Source organism: Sorex araneus, chromosome X (genome assembly GCF_027595985.1).
Source record: "Sorex araneus isolate mSorAra2 chromosome X, mSorAra2.pri, whole genome shotgun sequence".
In the NCBI taxonomy this organism is placed as follows: Eukaryota; Metazoa; Chordata; class Mammalia; order Eulipotyphla; family Soricidae; genus Sorex; species Sorex araneus.
This window is the reverse complement of record NC_073313.1, coordinates 222,811,640-222,831,482: the sequence shown is the minus strand read 5'-3', so window position 1 is coordinate 222,831,482 and position 19,843 is coordinate 222,811,640. Positions and strand designations below refer to the sequence as shown.

Below are 19,843 nucleotides of genomic sequence, written 5' to 3'. Positions count from 1 at the left end.
CAGAAAGAGTTGTGCAGATTACCCACCACTGAAACCAAATAAAAATAAGTAGATTTTAAGGACATTAATATCAAGAGCAGAATGGAATGGTCGACCAACCTTAGTAAAAATAAATAAAAAGGCTGGATTTTGTTATTGATGTAGAGGTATTTTCTTCACTTAAGAAATTCTCAGAAAAAGCAAAAGACTCTGTAAGATACTTCAATGATAAATAATATTGTGCCACTATATGGAGAAATAAAAAGGAGGTTCCATGTAACTGGCTCAGTAAGAATATTCTCATTTATGTGTCGCAAAGACACAACACTGAATCCTCAGAGGAATGAAGATTATTTATAGTCAAATCAATATATTATCTATGTAAATTTTCAGCATTTAGACTCAAACAAAAGATGAAAAACTTTTAAAATGATTATCTAAGGAAGGTTAATGAGCTAGATAAAAAAAATAGGCTTTCAACATGATTGAAAGAGAAAAGAAGTAGAGAGAGATGTTATCTTGTCTAGTACTAGAGGAACTCAAGAGATACTAATTGAATCTGATTAACAAAAGGAAGTCAGAGTGTATATTTATGACATGAAACAAAAACAAAAGTAAGATAATTCAACTCTTCTTCCACAATGGAAAGCAAACACATGGTACCCTAACTTTATTAAAAACAAAAAGATCAAAGAGTAGTTCTAGAGGGAGCCAGTTAACAGAAGCTCTATATATGTCTTCTTTTCTTCTTTTCCTGGGGGCTCAAGGTTGGGCCAAAGTGGTCCTCCTGGAAATTCCGTCAAGTGGTTCAGAGCAAGGACCTGAGGATGTGGTGCTCGGGGTCTCCAGGGCTGTGCTGGATGAAGGTTAGGGAGCCATGTGGTACCCAGGATTGAACCATGATCAGATGCATGCAAAGTATGCACCTTAATCCCTGTACTATCTCTTCAGCCCTTTTATTCTCCCATCATTTGGGAGCCTCCTAAGCAGTGCTAAAGAGACCCAGTAGGCCAAATGATTTCATCCGAGGACCCAAGGATGCAGGGCTGCTCTAGCCCCACAGTGCTAGTGACACCAAGGCCACATCCAATGCTGCTAGAGGCCTACAGGGTTACTACAACCAGCAGTGCCAGGAGGCCATTCAGGGCTGGGGATGGTATCTAGCCCTGATTTCTGCGCCATTTCCTTGGTCTTTTTCCTTGACTTGCACACAGCCGACCTGAACCTGGGTTCAATCACTAGAAAAACATATGGTCCCCTAAGCACCTCCAGGAGTGACCCCTGAGTAAGCCCTGAGCACTGCTGGATGTGGTCCAAGATCAAATAAACTAACCAATCAAAAAGCAGTCACTCCAACCTCCCCAAAGTGAAGCATTTAAATACTTTCAATGATAGATGAGGACAGAATTACTAAGGAATAATTTTGCCACATACCTTAGAGTCTTCAGAATGGTACTCAAAGGATTCCATATGCTCCATAGTAGCAATTCCCAGAACAGACGTGAGAGCCATCTTATGATTTGATACTCTAGTCTTATGCCAAACAACTGCCTAGGGTCAGAATGACACAGAAAGCATTTCACACTTAAATTCACTAAGCTTAAACATATACATAAGGAAGGTTAATGAGGTTTATTTCTAAATTTCTAAATAAAGGTTGATTTCTATATTTAGTACTAATCCCCAGCTTATATTTTAAGAATCATTTAGGAAAGTAAAATGGGCTCAAATTCCAAATGAACTCTGGTTCTTAATTTTAGTAGCTGTATATGTTGTAGCACACAACTTACTTTCCTTAACCTCATTTTTTTTTTTTGCTTCTACAAGATAACAGAGAGCTATCTACCATAGTTATTGGAATATGAAATATATAATGCAGATAAACACATGGGCCAATCCTATGCATAAAATGTTCTATTAAACATTCTCTTCTAAAGAAAATAGGAAATTTAAATTACACATCTATTCAAAGAAAGAAATGAACATTTTATTGAATATAGCCATGCTGCAAAAATTCTACAGTCAAAGTGATAAAAAATTTTGGATAATACATGATCTTTAAGATAGCCTTGATGGGATCAGAGATATATTACTGTGGGTAAGGCACTTGCCTTTCAAGTGGCTTATCTGGGTTTGATTCCTGCTACCACAGATGGTCCTTCAAGTCCGACCAGGAAAAAGCCCTGAGAACTGCTGGGTGTTGTCGAAAAAACAAACAAATAATAAAATAACCCTTATAACAATCATTTATAAATAAACTTTGAGGGGGAAAGCCAACTAAATTAAAAAATGTCAAATAATGAGCTTAGTTTTTTGGTTTTCTTTTTTTTTTTTTTTTTTAATTTTTGGGGGCCTGGCTATAGCCAGCAATGCTCAGGGTTACTCCTAGCTCTGCACTAAGAAATTACTCCTAGCTCTGCACCTTTAAGAAATGGCCAGGCACCATATGGGATGCTGGGCACTGAACCCAGATCAGGAACACGCAAGACTTTACCCTTCACTTTACCCTTTACCCGCTGTACTATTTCTCCAGCCCAGATTTTTTTTAAATGTGTAGCAGACTTGAGAAAATTATGGTCCAGAGAAACAAGACCAAAGTTGGCCTTTGGGGCCTAAAGAAATAGCTCAGTGGCTTAGAACACCAGCCTTTCAAGCATAACACGGTGAGTTCAACCCTTATGCTGTCCCCTGTGCGGAGCGTAACCCTGAAAGCTCTGTTGTTTGAACCTATGGATCTATTCTTTTCTTTCTTCTCTCCCTCCTCCTCCCATCGCCTCTCCCTCCCTCCCACCCCTCCCTCCCTCTTCTCTCTCGTGAGAGACTAAGCCCAGAAATCATACATGTGAGGCATACACTGTCACTACACTACATCAAAAGACCTACCTTTTGTTTTCTTATATAAAATATTCTTAATAATCCTAATAATTTTTCATGCCTTTATATGTTTATGGTCATACTGAAGAGCCCAATGTAAACATCAGAGCGCTTATTTAAGTTTGCATTAGAGTGATTCCTCAGGCGCTGCCAAAGCTAGAGGTACCCACGGACCAAAGCTGCTGTTAGTGCCGAGCAGCTAGGAGACAGAATTGGGAAGGGCTCACTTGAAGAAATGGGTTCTAGGAAAGCTGTGAAAACAAGAGAACTACTAGATGGAAAAAAATGTTCTTTTAAGGAAATACTGCCTGTAGTTCTGGACAAACATTTCACACCAGGCAATCAGATCAAGGGGGCTAAATTAGGCGCATTTTCTAAACTAGTTATTTTTGGGATAGCAACAGATGATATGCAAGTCTGCCAACAAGTTAAAATCTTTACTATAAACTAGGCAATTAAAAGTTACTTGCAAAGCAAGAAACTGTACCAAAAAACTGAACAATAAAGTGTAATTAAAAATTAAATATATAGAAGAAAGGAAAAAATTAAATATTACATTTTATAAAGCAAACTTGCCTCTCCACCATTTCTTCATTCCTATATTATTTTCCCAAATAAAGATTTTCTTTTCACTTAAGTTTTTCATATAGTGCACCCTAAGCGAAAGTGTGCTAAAAATACATACCCCATATGTTTTCTATCTAGGTCACACAAAGTTGGAGCATCTTAGATGTGCCAAGTAAGAATCTGACTCTTGTCAGTATGATGACAGTGCAAAAACACCTCAATCAAAAATATATTATTACACCCACACCACGTAATTGATTGAAGTCAGCCAAATATATCTTGTCACACTGTTCCTCCTTCATTTACACTATCTGAAGGAAGTGAAGTGAGAAGAGGAACACTCTGAATTTAATTAGCAAATCTCAAATCGCAAAAGCAACTTGTGATAATGAAGAAATTGAAGCTGCACAAACATGTTGCACAATTAACTAAAAAATCGGGTGATGCTAATGTTTCTGTTCAAAACAGTCACTCTTTCTAAAATATAAAGCTAAAAGGATACAGGATACATATTGGTCTAAATGGCAACAAAACAGGTGAGCTGAAAAGTTAACATAGGACTTTTTCTAACCCCCCTCTGAATTTTTAAAAATTTCTTTCCTTTTTTGGTTTTTGGGCCATACCTGGCAATGTGTAGGGCTAACACTTAGTTCTGTACTCAGGGATCACTCCTGGCAAGGCTCAGGGGGACTATATGGGATACTAGGGACCAAACCTGGCCAAGTACAAGGCAAGCACAGTACCCTCTGTACTCTCTCTCTAGCCTACAGAATTCCTCCCTCCCACACCCCAGCATGACCACAAAATTTCTTAAAAGAAATTTTAATTACCTTCAATATCACACAAGTGAATGAAATTTGATCTGTATTACTATTTAATCCATGACATTTACACTGACTGGTTCAGAAAAAAAGTAGACACAAATACAATACAGGAAAACATAATTTTCTCTATACTTGCAACAAAACAACATTAACTGCAGAAGCTTATCCTCAATATATTGCTAAGTGATTCAAATTCAGCATAAAATTATAAAAAATTATATAATTTTGTGTAATTATATACAGGATATCAATATTATAAGTTATTATAAACACTCAGAATCAAAGATTCTTGCTACAAAGTCTCACAGGCTTTTAAAAAGTGGTGGAAGGTCTTGTGCACTTCCATGACAAAGCTGTAATAACTCTGTACACCAAACTATAAACATGATGTAACATGTTATTTAAATATCAATTTTAAATTTTTGAAAAAGAAAGTGATAGAAACAACATTATTAAAATTTTTTAAATAAATACAAAACGGCAGATGTAACTCCAAGTGATTAAGCATGTCACTGACTTGTTTGAGGACCTGAGTTCAATCCCAGACTCCCCCCACCCCTGCCATCACCAGCACTATGGGGTACAGAACTGGGGGGTGGTTATACAGTACCACCAGGCCCATTCTGAAATAACTACAATAATACAATGCAGAAAAATATAGGAATCAGAGAGGTAATACAGCAGGTACGCCACTCCCTGGTACCACATATGATCCTTTGAATCCCACCAGGAGTGAGCCAGGAAAAAGCCTTGAACAACACACACACACACACACACACACACACACACACACACACACACACACACACACACACACACACACACACACACACACACACACACAGTGATTCTATGTTCATTATAGCACTGTTTATAATAGTCAAGATTTGGAAACAACCTAAATTCTGACATATGAATAAAGAAAATGTGTTATACACAAACATAAACAAAACTGTAATGAATTACTGGGTAAACAAAGAAAACAAAGAATTCATTTAAAATGCCTAGGCTGGGAAGATAGTTCAAAAGGCTGTAGTCAAGACTCAGAAGGCATGAGGCCTCAACCCAGCACCTTAGGGCCTGAGGCAAGCAGGTGCTGGATCTGGTAAGACCCCACCCTGAGGCTGAGCATGATCAAGAATGGCTCTACCTTCCGCCCAAACATTCAGACACAAATGAAAAGGAAGATAAGAGCTACCAGAATAGTTACAAGTGAAAGAGTGAAAAAAATAGGCCATTGTATAACACAGTACACCAAATTAATCAAAAAACAGATTAAAGATTTGCATGTAGACAAGATAAAACAAAACAAGAAAATATTTGACATATTTGGACACAATTTCAATAGGAAGAGAAACTTAAAATAAAAGTAAGGCTAAAAGATGAATCAAGATAAACAACATAAAATATGATTTTTTTATTGTTCATCTATTTAGATGTTCATACGTTCTTTCACCATTTATTTCCTTGCATACACCATAAGCTCTTTCAATGTGTAGAAATCTGAATAGTTCCAAACCACTTACTCAAATCTCTGTATCTAATAGGTGTTAAGATGTCATAGTCGGGGCCGGAGCGATAGCACAGCGGGTAGGGTGTTTGCCTTGCACGCGGCCGACCCGGGTTCGATCCCCGGCATCCCATATGGTCCCCCAAGCACCGCCAGGAGTAATTCCTGAGTGCAGAGCCAGGAGTAACCCCTGAGCATCGCTGGGTGTGACCCAAAAAGCAAAAAAAAAAAAAAAAAAAAAAAAAAAAAAAAAAAAAAAAGATGTCATAGTCATCCCAAGATGATCACTACCTTAAAAATTCAAAGATTTGGGCCGGAGCGATAGCACAGCGGGTAGAGCGTTTGCCTTGCACGCGGCCAACCCGGGTTCGATCCCCGGCATCCCATATGGTCCCCCAAGCACTGCCAGGAGTAATTCCTGAGTGCAAAGCCAGGAGTAACCCCTGACCATCGCTGGGTGTGACCCAAAAAGCAAAAAAAAAAAAAAAAAAAATCAAAGATTTAACCTTCAGTTCACCCTCTACAATGTCAATCCTTAAGCTAGTGAGCAATACACTCAAACTCCTGGGTCAAGAAAAGATAACCTAAGAGGGGCAAGGACACAAATACTCTATTTTCCAAAAGACTTAAGCAGGACAAAAAGGTGAGTGGTCCTTCCCAAGTATGAGGACTAGCAGTCTTCTACCCCCTGGTATCATCTCAAAGCTCCTAAATAACAACAATGTAAAATTTCAATTATGCAAAAAAGGATTAGTCAAGATAAATCTAAACATTCTTGAAAAACAATAGTAGAACTGAAAGGGACCTCAGAGATAATCTTATCTGAAGCTCAAAAAACCAGATTTGTACAGACCTCTGAGAATCATTTAATTAGAAATCTATGATAGGGTACAGAAATGTATTAAAACAGTAAGCACTGCACTGTCGTGCTGTCTTCCCGTTGTTCATCGATTTGCTCGAGCGGGCACCAGTAACATCTCCATTGTGAGACTTGTTACTGTTTTTCGGCATATTGAATACACCACAGGTAGCTTGCCAGGCTCTGCCATGCAGGCAGGATACTCTCGGTAGCTTGCCGGACTCTCCGAGAGGGACGGAGGAATCGAACTGGGTCAGCCATGTGCAAAGTAAACGCCCTACCTGCTGCGCTATCGCTTAGTCCAACAGTAAGCATATGAAATTAATTTTGTTAGAGGATATGTAAAGGGAAGTCATATGATGCTACTTAAACAGGCACACATAAAATCAAATTAAACGTATGGCTCTTAAAAGACTCTGTCCCTTTCAAGTGTGCTCCACAATACCACATCCAGAGTCTTTCTATGACTACTCCCGAGTAAAAGGATATCAGTGATTTAACTACCAGAAAAGAAATAGACAAAACAATACTTATGAATAAAAATTAAAAAAATTAAGACAAGGATCTAAAAGGTACTGGAGAATCACAAGTCTCAATCTTAAAAAAAACAAAACAAAACAAAACAAAAAACAGGCTCATTTTAGTTATTTTTATGAGGAAGGTTAAGACTGTTCAAAACTGATGTTTTATAAATTTATATATTTTTATTTTTTGCACCACCTAATTTACTCTGAACCATGTAATAAGTAGACTACTCATTACATATGGAAACTACTGTTAGGAAAATAAATACAATGCAGTTTCCCTCCCACCAAGAGGCTGTGGAAAGGTGAAGATGGAATATAAACCACACAGTGGGTAAGGGACAACCAGATTTGATCCCCAGCACCCCATATGGTCCCCAAGGCCCCAAAGAGTAAGCCCTAAGCACAGTGCCCAGAGTAAGCCCTGAGCACTACCATTATGGCCCCAAACCAAAAAATATAAAAACCAACCCCAGAATGTAAATCATTGCCAACAAAGCAAAAACAAATATGCAAAAATATGTTGCTACAAGTTGAGTAATAATTAAATTTTGCTGAGAAATAAAAGGCATAACAGACAACTATAACAGTATAAATAAATCTGTTATTCAGAAAATAACTATACTAAATGCTGACTTACATGTGTTTCCTCATTATTATGTGATTTTTCACAGAAGTCAGGTAAAGAGGGAAAAAAATAGTACTATAATAAAATATAAGAGCCATTAAAAAAATTTCAGTTCACTGGGGCTGGAGTGATAGCACAGTGGGCAGGGCGTTTGCCTTGCACTCGGCCGACCCGGGTTCGATTCCAAGCATCCCATATGGTCCTCTAAGCACCGCCTGGGGTGATTCCTGAGTGCAGATCCAGGAGTAACCCCTGCACATTGCCAGGTGTGACCCAAAAAGAAAAAAAAAAAAATTCAGCTCATTAATTTCCAAGTAGCAAAAAAAAAAGAAACCCAACAAACCAATCAAGACTGGTAATTATTTCTTTGTTAACCTTAAAATATACCTGGACTACTCTTTGAAGTACATTCTCACTGATTCTTAAAAGTAGCAATGTGATTTTGAATATTTTTGTTACATCAAAGATAAATAGCTATCAAATATATCTGAGGGGATTTCCATCTTGCTACAGAAAGAAAAAAAAAAAAACCTACCCAAACTTTTAAGACTGGCACTGGAAAGTGTATTTCACTCTATGTCTTCACACCCTAGCTAGAATACAGGAATAAAGTGACACTTTAACAACTGTCCAACTTGGGCAGAATACTTTTCCTGGTTCCTCTTGCCACAGCTGAAACAAGACTGTGATGTTCAAAAGTATAAATAAAAAAAATACAAAGGAGGAGCCAGAAAGATAGTATGGGGAATAACGTGCTTATCTTGCAAGAGGTCAATCCCAGTTTGATCCCCAATACCACAAGATCCCCAAGCACTGCCAGAAGAGTGTGGCCCAAAGTCACTCAAAAGACACAAGAGAAATGAAATGAACAAACATAATACCATGAATATGTAAGCCATAAATCACCATTTACTAATCTTCAGTTTGCAACCTAATAAATGTGATTTTTTTTCTTAGTCATCTCACCCTCTTTCTTCTTCTGTCACAGCACAAAATACCGTCCTACAGGAAAACTAGGAACCACCAAATCCCCAGGGCACATTTTCTAGGTTTCTGTTTCCTGTTTAGGTCCTGTCTCCCCTGAAACAGAGAATACTGACTATTCAAAGTGCCATCATGTCATCATTCTTTCAGACCTCAAAGTTACATAAACTGATCTTAAAGGGAAAAAAATTAGGGGTTCACACTTAAAAACACACCATGTGCAGTGTGAGGGATTGAATTCACGCCTGCTTCCTGCAAGGCAAGCGCCTTAACCCCTGTATTATCTCTCCAGCACTTCCAAAGACATTTTTTTAAATCTTAAGACTTCTCATGAAAAAGGAAAGTCATTTTTTAAATTCTGTTTTTCAGCAGTTATAAGCTCTTTGATCAGAGCTCTTTGAGTCTGTGTTTTCCCTTTGAACATGTACTTTGCTTGCTTGTCTCTATGTATCTATGCTTGCTTGCTTGCTTTTTTCCACTCCAGAGAAGACTGCATTCACACTTCAGTGTATACTTTCTCTCTTCTCTCTCTTCACATCTTTCTAAGCAATTTTCATCACCCAAAAAACCGCTTCACTAAAACAAACTAACAAACAAAACCACTCTTGATCAGTCTGAACAGTTCAAAATGCAGGATTGTGTGCCCGAAAGGCAGAAAGAGGCCACTGGTCCACAGGCCACAATGTAAGATCTCAGCACCACCAGAAACACCCCCTGATCCCCCAGAGAGGCACTGAGCCACCACAGAGTATAGCCCCTAAACCAAACCCAAACTAGAAAATTCTTATAACTACCATCCAATTTAGCTCTTGCAATATAAGCTTGACTAAAGGTAAAGACAAAGACAAAATTAATTTTACATTATTTTTAAAATCACAGCCAATATTTTAAGAAAAGGAAAGTACCTACAAAATACAATGACTATATAAGCCAGGTAAAATTTATGCATACTTTAAAATTGTTTCTTTGAAATCCCCTATTTAACATTATATTTTAAATTAATGGTTCACCAAATTATTCCTATACATATGAAACAGCCAAAAATACTAAATTGGCTTAAGGTTATTAACACATATTTTAAAACTTCTAATTCTGGGAGACAATCACTTTATAAACAAATAAATAGATAAATATATACATAGTTGAAACTCAAAGGTATTTAGTTATTACAACTAACACTGAAAATTGCGCAACTCTTAGAAGGAATGTGTTTCAGTAATTTCTTCAAGTAATATTTACTTTAGATAAACTCACCAAATTCATTTGTAATTTTCCTTTCGCTGTCTCATTATTCAGTATGCTTTCAAGGAACATGGTGATGAAAGAGGAAAAATACCTCTTTCTAACATAACCATACTGGCAAGAACATCAACATTATCAGTATTCAAAGAATGTCTTGGCAGGTTAAACCTTCATAAAAAGGAACACTATCTAATCCAAGATGTCAAAATAGCAATAGTACTTCCCACATTATGTGTGATATGATTGTTTCTAAAGCAAAAAAAAAATTTTTTTTTAAAGATACCAATATTGTCAAGTTTCAATTTTAAATAAGACAAAAAACTCTTCAAAAAAGAACTTAAAGAACTAAGATAGTAAGAGCATAGTTAAAAGGACTAGGTTAAGACAAGACCAAAACAATGTTCAGAGACTTATCATCTGTTGATGGAATATAGGAAAGACTAGTAGCATATTTTAACATTTAGGAACAAAGAAAAGCACCAGGAGGAAGTTTTAAAAGTGGAAAAATTTTGTATTAAGAGAAAAAAACTTGAAGACAAATTGATCTAATTCAGCTCATGACTTGCTTGTGTAGTAAATGCCAATGCTAAATTTGATTATAAGTCCTGGTAATCTTACACTACTTTCATGGTATAATGCTCAGTGTATGCGATAGGATACACTGAGCATTATATTGTATCTGAAGTTACTGAAGGTCATCAAGGAACTTGTATCTGCTTAATAAAAGTTCAGACGCAGGGTCTTCCTAAAGTAATACAAAGCATTATCTGACAAAGCACTAACTATTCTCAAATAAAATTAACGAGGTGACGATCTTAAATTGGTTGGGAAAAACATAACCTACCCAAAGCTCTGAGGACATGTGTTTTACTTTACTCATTTTCATTATAATAATAATCAAGCTTTTCTTCTGCTTCTTCTTAATCAAAACTTTTCTCTTTAGTTATGTTCATTTTTCTAAACATATAGAGTTCTTCATATTTTACCTTTTTCCACTTGTTTACCCTTTCTGATCACTGTTTCTTCTGTCCTTGATCTTTTTTTAACGTGTGTGTATTCAATTTTTAATGACTAAATGTGCTGTGGATCAAGATGTCATAGGGTTATTTATATTAGCAGGATGAGCCTTCATCCATCAACATCCTGAGAAATCATAGCACAGCAGAACTGAAAGGGATCTCAAGGAATTATTTGGTTGAACTTTATGCCAACACAAACAGGTGGCTAACTAGTCTTAAGATATTTTTTTGCCTTTTATCATTTTAAGATTTTGATCATAACATTTCATCATTGTGTGGTTTAACGTGAAATCTTGATAACAAGTAAGAAGATATGAAATAGAAAGAAAACTAGATGGAAAAGGGGTCCTGACATTGGCCCTAGTGCTTGCTATAAAATATAAAGCAATCATTCTGTTCACTGAATTTCAAATTCCTCATGCAAATAGAAACAAAGCTAACTTACTAGCTTTTGTAAGTTCTCTGAAATGTTGAGAAAAAAATGATATATGTTAAAATGATAAGCCAGCACAGCAGGATGACAATTTTGCGAGCAAAAGATAAAATCTCTCTGAGTTCAGTTCAGTGGACAACTATAAACTTGTTATAAGGTCTACCTTTCCTGGTTGTCGCAGGGATTATGGGAGCTTAATGCACCTAGAATAGGTCTTGGCACCCTGTCAGCCTCCCATAAATGTTAACACTCTCCTCCCCATATTTACACTGCAAGGTGCTGCTCCACCACCACAATTTCAAGGTAAACATAGGATATTTTATGAAAAACAATAGTCATAAATATGTCATCTTTTATTTCTCTAAGATTCATCAAGAAACAAAAAAATTCCTAATGGTCCTGCTTTGAAAAGTAGAGAGAAATGAGATATTTGTCTTAACTTTTAGGATATTTCTCGAATGGAAATGTCTGAGTTAAAGGTTTAATCACATTTCATATGGATATTAGATAACAAAGTAAGGGTGTTCTTACATAATAACAATAAAGCTTAAAAACATGAACAAAATTTTAAAAGAAGACTACTCTGAGTTACATAAAATACATTATATATGTTATGTCTTTATATATCATTATACCCAAAAAATCTTACAAAAGTCAATAATGCTTACCTTATTATGCACAAAAATGATCCGTAACTCAGGTTTCAGGACAGCATAGCTCATGAGCAGGTCTAGAATCTTTTTTATTTCATCTTTACATTTTTTAGCAGTTGAATAAAATTGCTTCCTTACAGGCAGATTCTTAAACAATTTTAACACAGTTACAGTTGTACCTATTGGCAGATAAGATGAAGCAGATAAGATATTTAAGTGGAAAGGGCCAACAGATTCTCAAGTCCAGATCCTTATTTTTTTTTTTTTTTTTTTTTTTGCTTTTTGGGTCACACCCAGCAATGCACAGGGGTCATTTCTGGCTCATGCACTCAGGAATCACCCCTGGCGGCGCTCAGGGGACCATATGGGATGCTGGGATTTGAACCTGGGTCGGCCGCGTGCAAGGCAAACGCCCTACCCGCTGTGCTATCACTCCAGCCCCCAGATCCTTATTTTTAAAAATATATTTATTAGACAAAGAATCCTAGGTTGACAATATTTTTAAACAACCTTAAATCTGTCATTCAATTTTCCTTAGGTTTCTGTTGCTGATGAGAAATAAGTCATCATGCTCATTGCTGCTACCCTAAACATAATGTATTTTACCCTCTTACTGCTTCAAAATTTTCTCTGGTCTTCAACAATTTGACTAGACTGTATTTATATTTATTTTACTAGGCTCACTGAATTCCTTGAATTAGTAGCATGGTGTCTCAGCAAGTTTGGAAAATCTCTCTTCTCTTTTCTCTCTCCTGGGATTGAAACCCCGTGGATGCTACACTGTTCAATCCACAGATTTCTAATGCTATGTTATCTTTCTCCACTCTGTTTTATCTCTTTTTTAGCATTCATGAAACATTTTTCTTTTTTGGCTTGGGGGGGGGGTCACACTCAGCAAAGCTAGGAGGTTACTCTCTACTTGGTTCTCAGGGATCACTCCCAGAAGTGCTTGGGTAACCAGATCGTACCAGAGCGCAAAGAGCATGCAAAGCAAGCACTCCAGCCCTTTGACCTCTCTCCTAGTTGACAGAATGTTTTTTTCCCTTTTGTCTTTTTTCTTTTTATGTATTTGTTTTAAATGAAGAAAGAAAAATAGTTCTATTGGATGAAATTTACTTAGAAAGTTGTGAGTAGGAGAGATGGGGAAAAAAAGACATGACATGATCGAGAGAGAATGGGAACTTCAAAGAGCAAGCAAGCAAAGAAACCGGAAAAGCTTTGTTTTCCAAGGACAGCATAGACCTGAAGGCGATGGCCCATAATTGATCTGCTCTCAGTTCAGACCTTTCCTTTGCTCTAATAAGCCATTTAGCGCATCTAATCTTAAGACAATTTTCAGATGTAAAATTTTCTTTTTTTTAAGGTCTATTTCTCTGCTGAAATAATTCACTATCTTATTGGTCTTTTTCTGGGGGGTGGCATGGGGGTGGAGAAGAGTGGGGTAGAGGAACAACACCTGGCAGTGCTCCAGACTAATTCCTGGCTCTTTGCTCAGAGATCGCCTTGGTTGGCCTCAGGAAAAGTATACAGGGTGCCAAGGATCAAACCCTGATAAGCTGCAGACAAGGCAAACACCTTCCCCACTGTAATATTGCTCCAGCCCCTCACCATTTTACTGGTCTTTACCATCATTTTTCCTAAATTCTTTATTGACTTAGATGAATTTTTTTTCTCCAAATTGGATTTTAGGGCACACCCAATAGTGCTCTGTCCTCAAGGATCATTCCTGGCAGTGCTCGGGGGACCATATGAGATACTGAGGATCAAACCCAGGTCAGATGCATGCAAGACAAGCAGCCTACACACTATTCTCTCTCTCCAGATCCTAGAAGTTCTTAAAAGTTTGCTAATTCAAATACTGGAGTCATCTGAGTTTTATATTTTCCTCCTTGATTATGGATTCTATTTTTCTTTCATTTCTGTTTTTGTTCTTTTCAGAAACCATGTAAAAGACAATGAGCGTTAAAGTATATATTTCTCCCCCAGAAAAGGTGTTTCATTTCCTTTGCTAAGCAGCTAAAAAAGTTGACCCCTTCAATATAATTAGGAGTTTGTTTAGTTTGTTGAGGCGAAGTTGTTCCTTTCTTGGGTGACACTGACTCCTACTTTCAAATATCTTTGAATGGAATGGGATATGAGGCTTAGGGTCACATGTGGTGGTGCTTAGAAGTTGCTTCCAGCAATGCTCAGGAATACCATGTGGCCCAAGGAATGAACTTGCATTGGCTACACCTAGGGCAAGCACCTTAACAATACTATCCCTCTGGACTCCAATTTCAAATATCTTAAAGATTGAGGTCAGGTTTTTCCCCCCTCTAGCATGTCTTTGGGACCTACAAACCACAAGATTTTAAAGTCTTTCATATTTAGGAGCTCGTCATCAGATACATTTATATCTAGAAGTAATTCTCCACCAGCAATTCTCAGAGTCACAAATGAAATTTTATTTTCACTTCCTAGGACCTTTATTCTTTTTAACTCCTTGGAATTACTCTTACTCTACATTAAGAATTTGGGTACAACACTTTACTTGGACAAACCTATTCTTAAAAATGAGAAACTAATTCTATGGACAAAAAATTTTTTTCAAGAAGTTTATTGGGTATCCAACACCAGAACAACTCACATCACGGCACTAACTCTGGGCCTTTAAAAAATTACTCAGGGAATTTTCAATCTCATATTTTGGTAGAAGCTATCGCTTCTTTTTGGCCCAAAGTAGCTTCAGAAAACAGACCTCTCACTATTATAAACACTTAAAAATTTAAGGGGTTGAAATATCAACCGTGGAATCACAGAGTAATCTAGGTTGCGAGGGGATCTGGCAATGGTTTCAGAAAAATCATATAACCAGCAAGTGATCTTAAAAGGGCTTCTGCCCAGTTATTCTGCCCAGTCCCAAACCTAGACTCAAGATGAAAGATAATTTGGTTCAGAATTCACACTATTCTAAAGTTTGGTCTGATGCCAGCCAAGACTCATCCCCTAAGGAGATCATTCACTAAGCAGAATGAAGCTTGGTAAGACTCTGAATGATGACCACCAGAATTTAAATTTCTTAACTATCAATTTCATCGATTTGCTCGAGTGGGCACCAGTAACGTCTACATTGCAAGACTTGTTCTTGACTATATCCTAGCAAATTACTCTTCTCTGCAGAGAATCCTGGAGTAAATGTCTGTCTGTCTCTCTCTCTCTCTCTCTCTCTCTCTCTCTCTCTCTCTCTCTCTCTCTCTCTCTCTCTCTCTCTCTCTCTCCTGTTCTATTTCCTAGATAAAATTATTATGCATCACCAAAAATGAAGATAGAAAAGCTTTCCTTCTCTCTCTACCACACTCCCAACTTTATCAGTGATTATTCAGCAAAAAATACTGATAAATTTTGGTACTGCAATAAACTAGGTCAGTGTAGATAGAGCATCTCATCCTCTAATCTGTCATGTCAGTTTGCATGTACCTATTAATAAGTTCTGCTAGTTTCTTCTAGTCCAGTGGAAAGATAAAAGGTTATCTCTGATTTCTACTGTGGTTGGCCTATGCCTCCAAACCCAGTAAATGCTCTTATGAATGTCAGGACCCACGTTAGGAAAAGGACACCTTCCTCTTGAACTTAGTTGATTTAAACTTCTTTGTACAATCATTTTTCTAGATTTTAAGAAATACATCTTTAAAGTTACGTGGATTTTTTTCCTCATTACTACAGAGAGCAGTGGTCTGTAGAAGTCTACATTTACCATTTTTCCTTTGTTGAGATCATATCCCCACCACTTCTCCAAACACAAACATTTTTTTTTTTTCTAAAAAAAGGGCTAATCTTCTTCTAAGGAACTTCTTCATTTTACTATCATCATGACATCATTTCTTTACTCATCTCGGTTCTCCACAGATGTAGAAAATATAATGGCACTGACATTATACAATGGGAAGAAAGGCAGACAGAAACCAGTAGTGCAATTATGTAAATATGCTAAATGAAAGAAAAAAGTGCATTGTTTTAAGTACAAGCTCTGAATCAAACCCTACATTATACCAAATTCATACTGTTAAGTTACTGCTACATCAGATAAAAGTGTTGTCTCTGAGGTGAAAAAAATTGTCTCTGAATAAACTATAAACTATAATTTACCCCAAAATTTTATGTTGTAATTTTTTAAATATTAAAAAAAATTAATCATATAGAGATTGTGTATATCTCTGAGCTAGAGAGGTAAAAACAAGCTTCACCTGTACAGAGTCCTGGCTTGATGCTACTTCCACCCACCAAAAAAAAAAAAAACCCACAAAACCATGTTAAGTCCAAATGAAACATATCCTTAGAGGAAAGAAGTACCAAGTAGTACTGACCAATACGAAGCAAGCCCCAGGAACTATCATATTTTACAAGTGAACTTCTCAGCTCTCTAACTTTAGCACATTCTATAAACACCGGAATTAAACTGTGGTTATGAATATATCCCTGTTATATTTTTACATGACCTTATGTTATACCATTTATAAAGACAGCTATTTATATGCCTAATGTGAAGAGGTATGATTGAACATATCTGTTTCTTAAACTATTTAATAAAGTTCTGGCCTCCAGTTGAAAAAAAAACCTTTCAATTCATGCATAGTCATTCATAGCAGGGAATTATAAGAACACGATGGTCTCCTCTAATAACAGGGTAGGGAAAGGAAATACCAGAGTACTTTAAATGTACTACTTTTGATATCTGAGAAATTCCTAAGGCAGAAGTACTAGGAGGTGTTAAAAGAATTTGTCCAGGCGGGTAAATCAATTTAGAAAGCTTAATACTGATTATCTAGGGTAAAGGAAATAGAAGTGATGACAGAAAAAAAAATATGACTGAAACAAATAACAGCTACAGTCCTTGATAAATCAATTTAGAAACTGGAGAATTAAGCTTTACATCCTGCTAATTTTTAAAATGTCTTAAGAAGTAAATGAAGGTAAGAATAACTTAAAATGACATGCTGCTAAAAGCATAGATCATTTCAAACAGTAAATTAATCCATAACTTTTTCCAGGGGATTATACAATGATAGGGAAAAAAAAAACCACTAGAATCTTTAGTAAAGTATTTTTAAGCATTTTAAAATGTCTTTTTCTAAAAAGAGTGAAAGACTTTTGTTGCCTAGAAAAGTTTTTAAGTTGCCACTACACCTACATTTAGGCTATCTACAGATATCACCCCATCAGATGATATAAAGAGAACTGCCAAGCAAGGATATTCACACCACAACAGAAATTCATCTACAAGAACTCTAAATGCATAGGTATTAATTAGGATTGGTGGAACTGCAGTTTTATCTTACACAGAAAATATTTAAATGGAAGCTGAATGACAGCTGGTAGTGAAATGTGAGTCACTCAAAAACTATCAGCACTAAGGCAATATAAATGAAGAACATTTTTTAAAAGTGTGAATTTCTGAGAAATTTAAAATAAAAAGCTTGATGTTTATTATTTTCTTAATCAGGAAATTGGAATAAAAAGAAATGTTATGAAAACTTATGAAAAATAATTACTAATTTCATAATTTCTGGTCTTCCTTGATATGTCATATGCAGGAATTAGTTATATAAACTTCATTTACAGACTATAAAAATGCATTACTATGCATACATGGAATTACAGAGCATCGCTTATTAAAAGTAGAAATCTAAGTCAGCAACAAGAGTTAATCAGTATATGGACAAAGATTAGAAGCATTCCATATTTAAGGATGGCTATTTCACAGTTCCCATGGAGATAAATACAAAAAAAGCATGAAAATATAAGCAATGCAGAGCCCCTAGTCCCACAGATTAAACTGGCTACCAGTTAAGATAAAAATAAGTTGAGGTTTGTAAGGTCACTGAATGAATCTACTGGGTAGCATTCAAATATACCCTAAGAACTAGAGTCAAAGATTTCTGGAGAGACACCACATTTAAAAAATGCCTTCTCTTTGGAGCCAGTGTGAGGGGCACCTGTCTTGCAAGTAGCCAATCCAGGCTCGATACCTGGCTGTAGAATGACATTACTTTGTCTTCTCCACCCTTGCCACGAGGAGCTTGTCCCGGTTTTTCCCCTGGAGTTTAGGCTTACCCCAGTCTCACCCATCAAGGTGTTCCCGAATCTCTCCCATCCCTTTGTTTAATTGTAATCACTTCTCTATGCTCTCTTCCCCAAAACAGTTAATCCGATTTCTCTTAATCTAACTCTGCTAATTTGTAAAGTCAGACCTTCCTAGGACACTGAATATTATAACATTGCCTTTCTCCCCTCTTTATGCCTTTTGAATAATTTACTTTAAAGCTATGTCTTTTTTGTATAGACACAAGAAGACAATATTATGTTTTTGTAACTTGGGACTTAATTGGCTTCGAATATTATTCATTCCCAGGCATCTGCTTTCTCCACTTAAGCCTCAGTTGCCCTCAGTTCCTAGCACCCCAAAAGCAGGGTCCCGACGAGGGATGGGAAGGATCCAGGGCAAGCGGTGAGTTATGTGCTACCCTGGCATCGAGATGGGCCTGGCCAAAGTGCCTAATTCTTAACTATAAATTAAGAGCTTGATCACAGACAAATGCTGTCATGATCCAAAAGTAATGATGAGACTAGGACCCTGCTAGGGATAGGAAAGACTGATCTGGCCTGAGCACTGTAGTCTGAGATCGAGATGGCCCCTGGAGAGCAATTCTATAAGCTTTAATGCATTTCTTATTGTTTCCATACAAAATGATTAATATTATGAATTCTTATATGTTTGCTGGCTGAGGAGAAGAGAAACACACTCATGGGACTCCACCCTTGGGTGGATCCTCCTGCTGAAAGGGAGTCAGTCCTAGGAGAAGCATCCCCTGAGGGAAAGGAACCTCAACCCTATTGATGGTGACCACACCTATGTGTATACCCCAACCCCCTCATGCTGGGTAGATTTAACTAGGCTGTAAGAGTGGGTTGGGGGGCCAGATCCACAGATCCAGAGAGAGATCCAGAGCCGGGAGAGAAGCAGAGAGAGAGAATAAAATAAACTGATCGAGCAACCAGTTTGGTCCTCGTTCTTCCTTTGCCTGTCCTTGGCCAATGGCCGTCCCAATCCAGTCCACACACAGCGGTCCCAGAGCACCGAACACGGGCAGTGAGACAGAGCCGCCCGGAGAGCCCGAGAGTGCACATGCCCCTCGGCGTGCTTTAGTTTTTTACACCTGGCATCCCCTATGATCCCCCTGAGCAATACCAGGAGTGATCCCTGAGTAAGTCCTTACCATTGCAGGGTGCTGCCCCGAAACAAAACCAAAAAGTTTCTTTTTGCCCTAATCTTCATTATATTAAAAAGGAAAATATCATAATTTATTATTTAAATTAATTTTAATATGCACAATACTTTTAATATTTATTACATAATTAATACCATAATTAGTAAATTACTAAATAATGTATTCAACACAACATTGTTTTAATATGTAAAAATAAATAAGTTAATATCAGATTCACATTCATTAATATGAACTAAGTGTATGTGGGGAGTGTATGCTTTCTTAGGCATTTCAAGTAACATTTTTTTCCATGTGGATATAAAATATTAATTCCTGGTGTGTATACAAAATATTAATTTGTGGGTTAGAGATGCAGCTCGATGGTAGAGCACTTGCCTTGCATATACAACGCTCTGTGTTTGATACCCAACACTGGTGTTTGATACCCAACACGGAAGGAAAAAATAAAAAAGGATGGAGCTTCAATAGGTTAAGCTATGATT

General features: G+C 37.0%; 1 protein-coding gene across 2 annotated transcripts in view; it reads right to left on the bottom strand.

Moving 5' to 3' along the window:
• PMS1 (PMS1 homolog 1, mismatch repair system component) overlaps positions 1 to 19,843 on the bottom strand; it is a 102,408-nt gene that overhangs the window by 38,273 nt on the left and 44,292 nt on the right. For both annotated transcript variants that reach the window (XM_055122602.1, XM_004601389.2), the window contains exons 5-6: positions 12,112 to 12,275; positions 1,414 to 1,530 (exon numbers count right to left, since the gene is read on the bottom strand). In XM_055122602.1, coding sequence (XP_054978577.1) covers positions 1,414 to 1,530; positions 12,112 to 12,275 — 281 coding nt within the window. The remainder of the gene's footprint in view (positions 1 to 1,413; positions 1,531 to 12,111; positions 12,276 to 19,843) is intronic.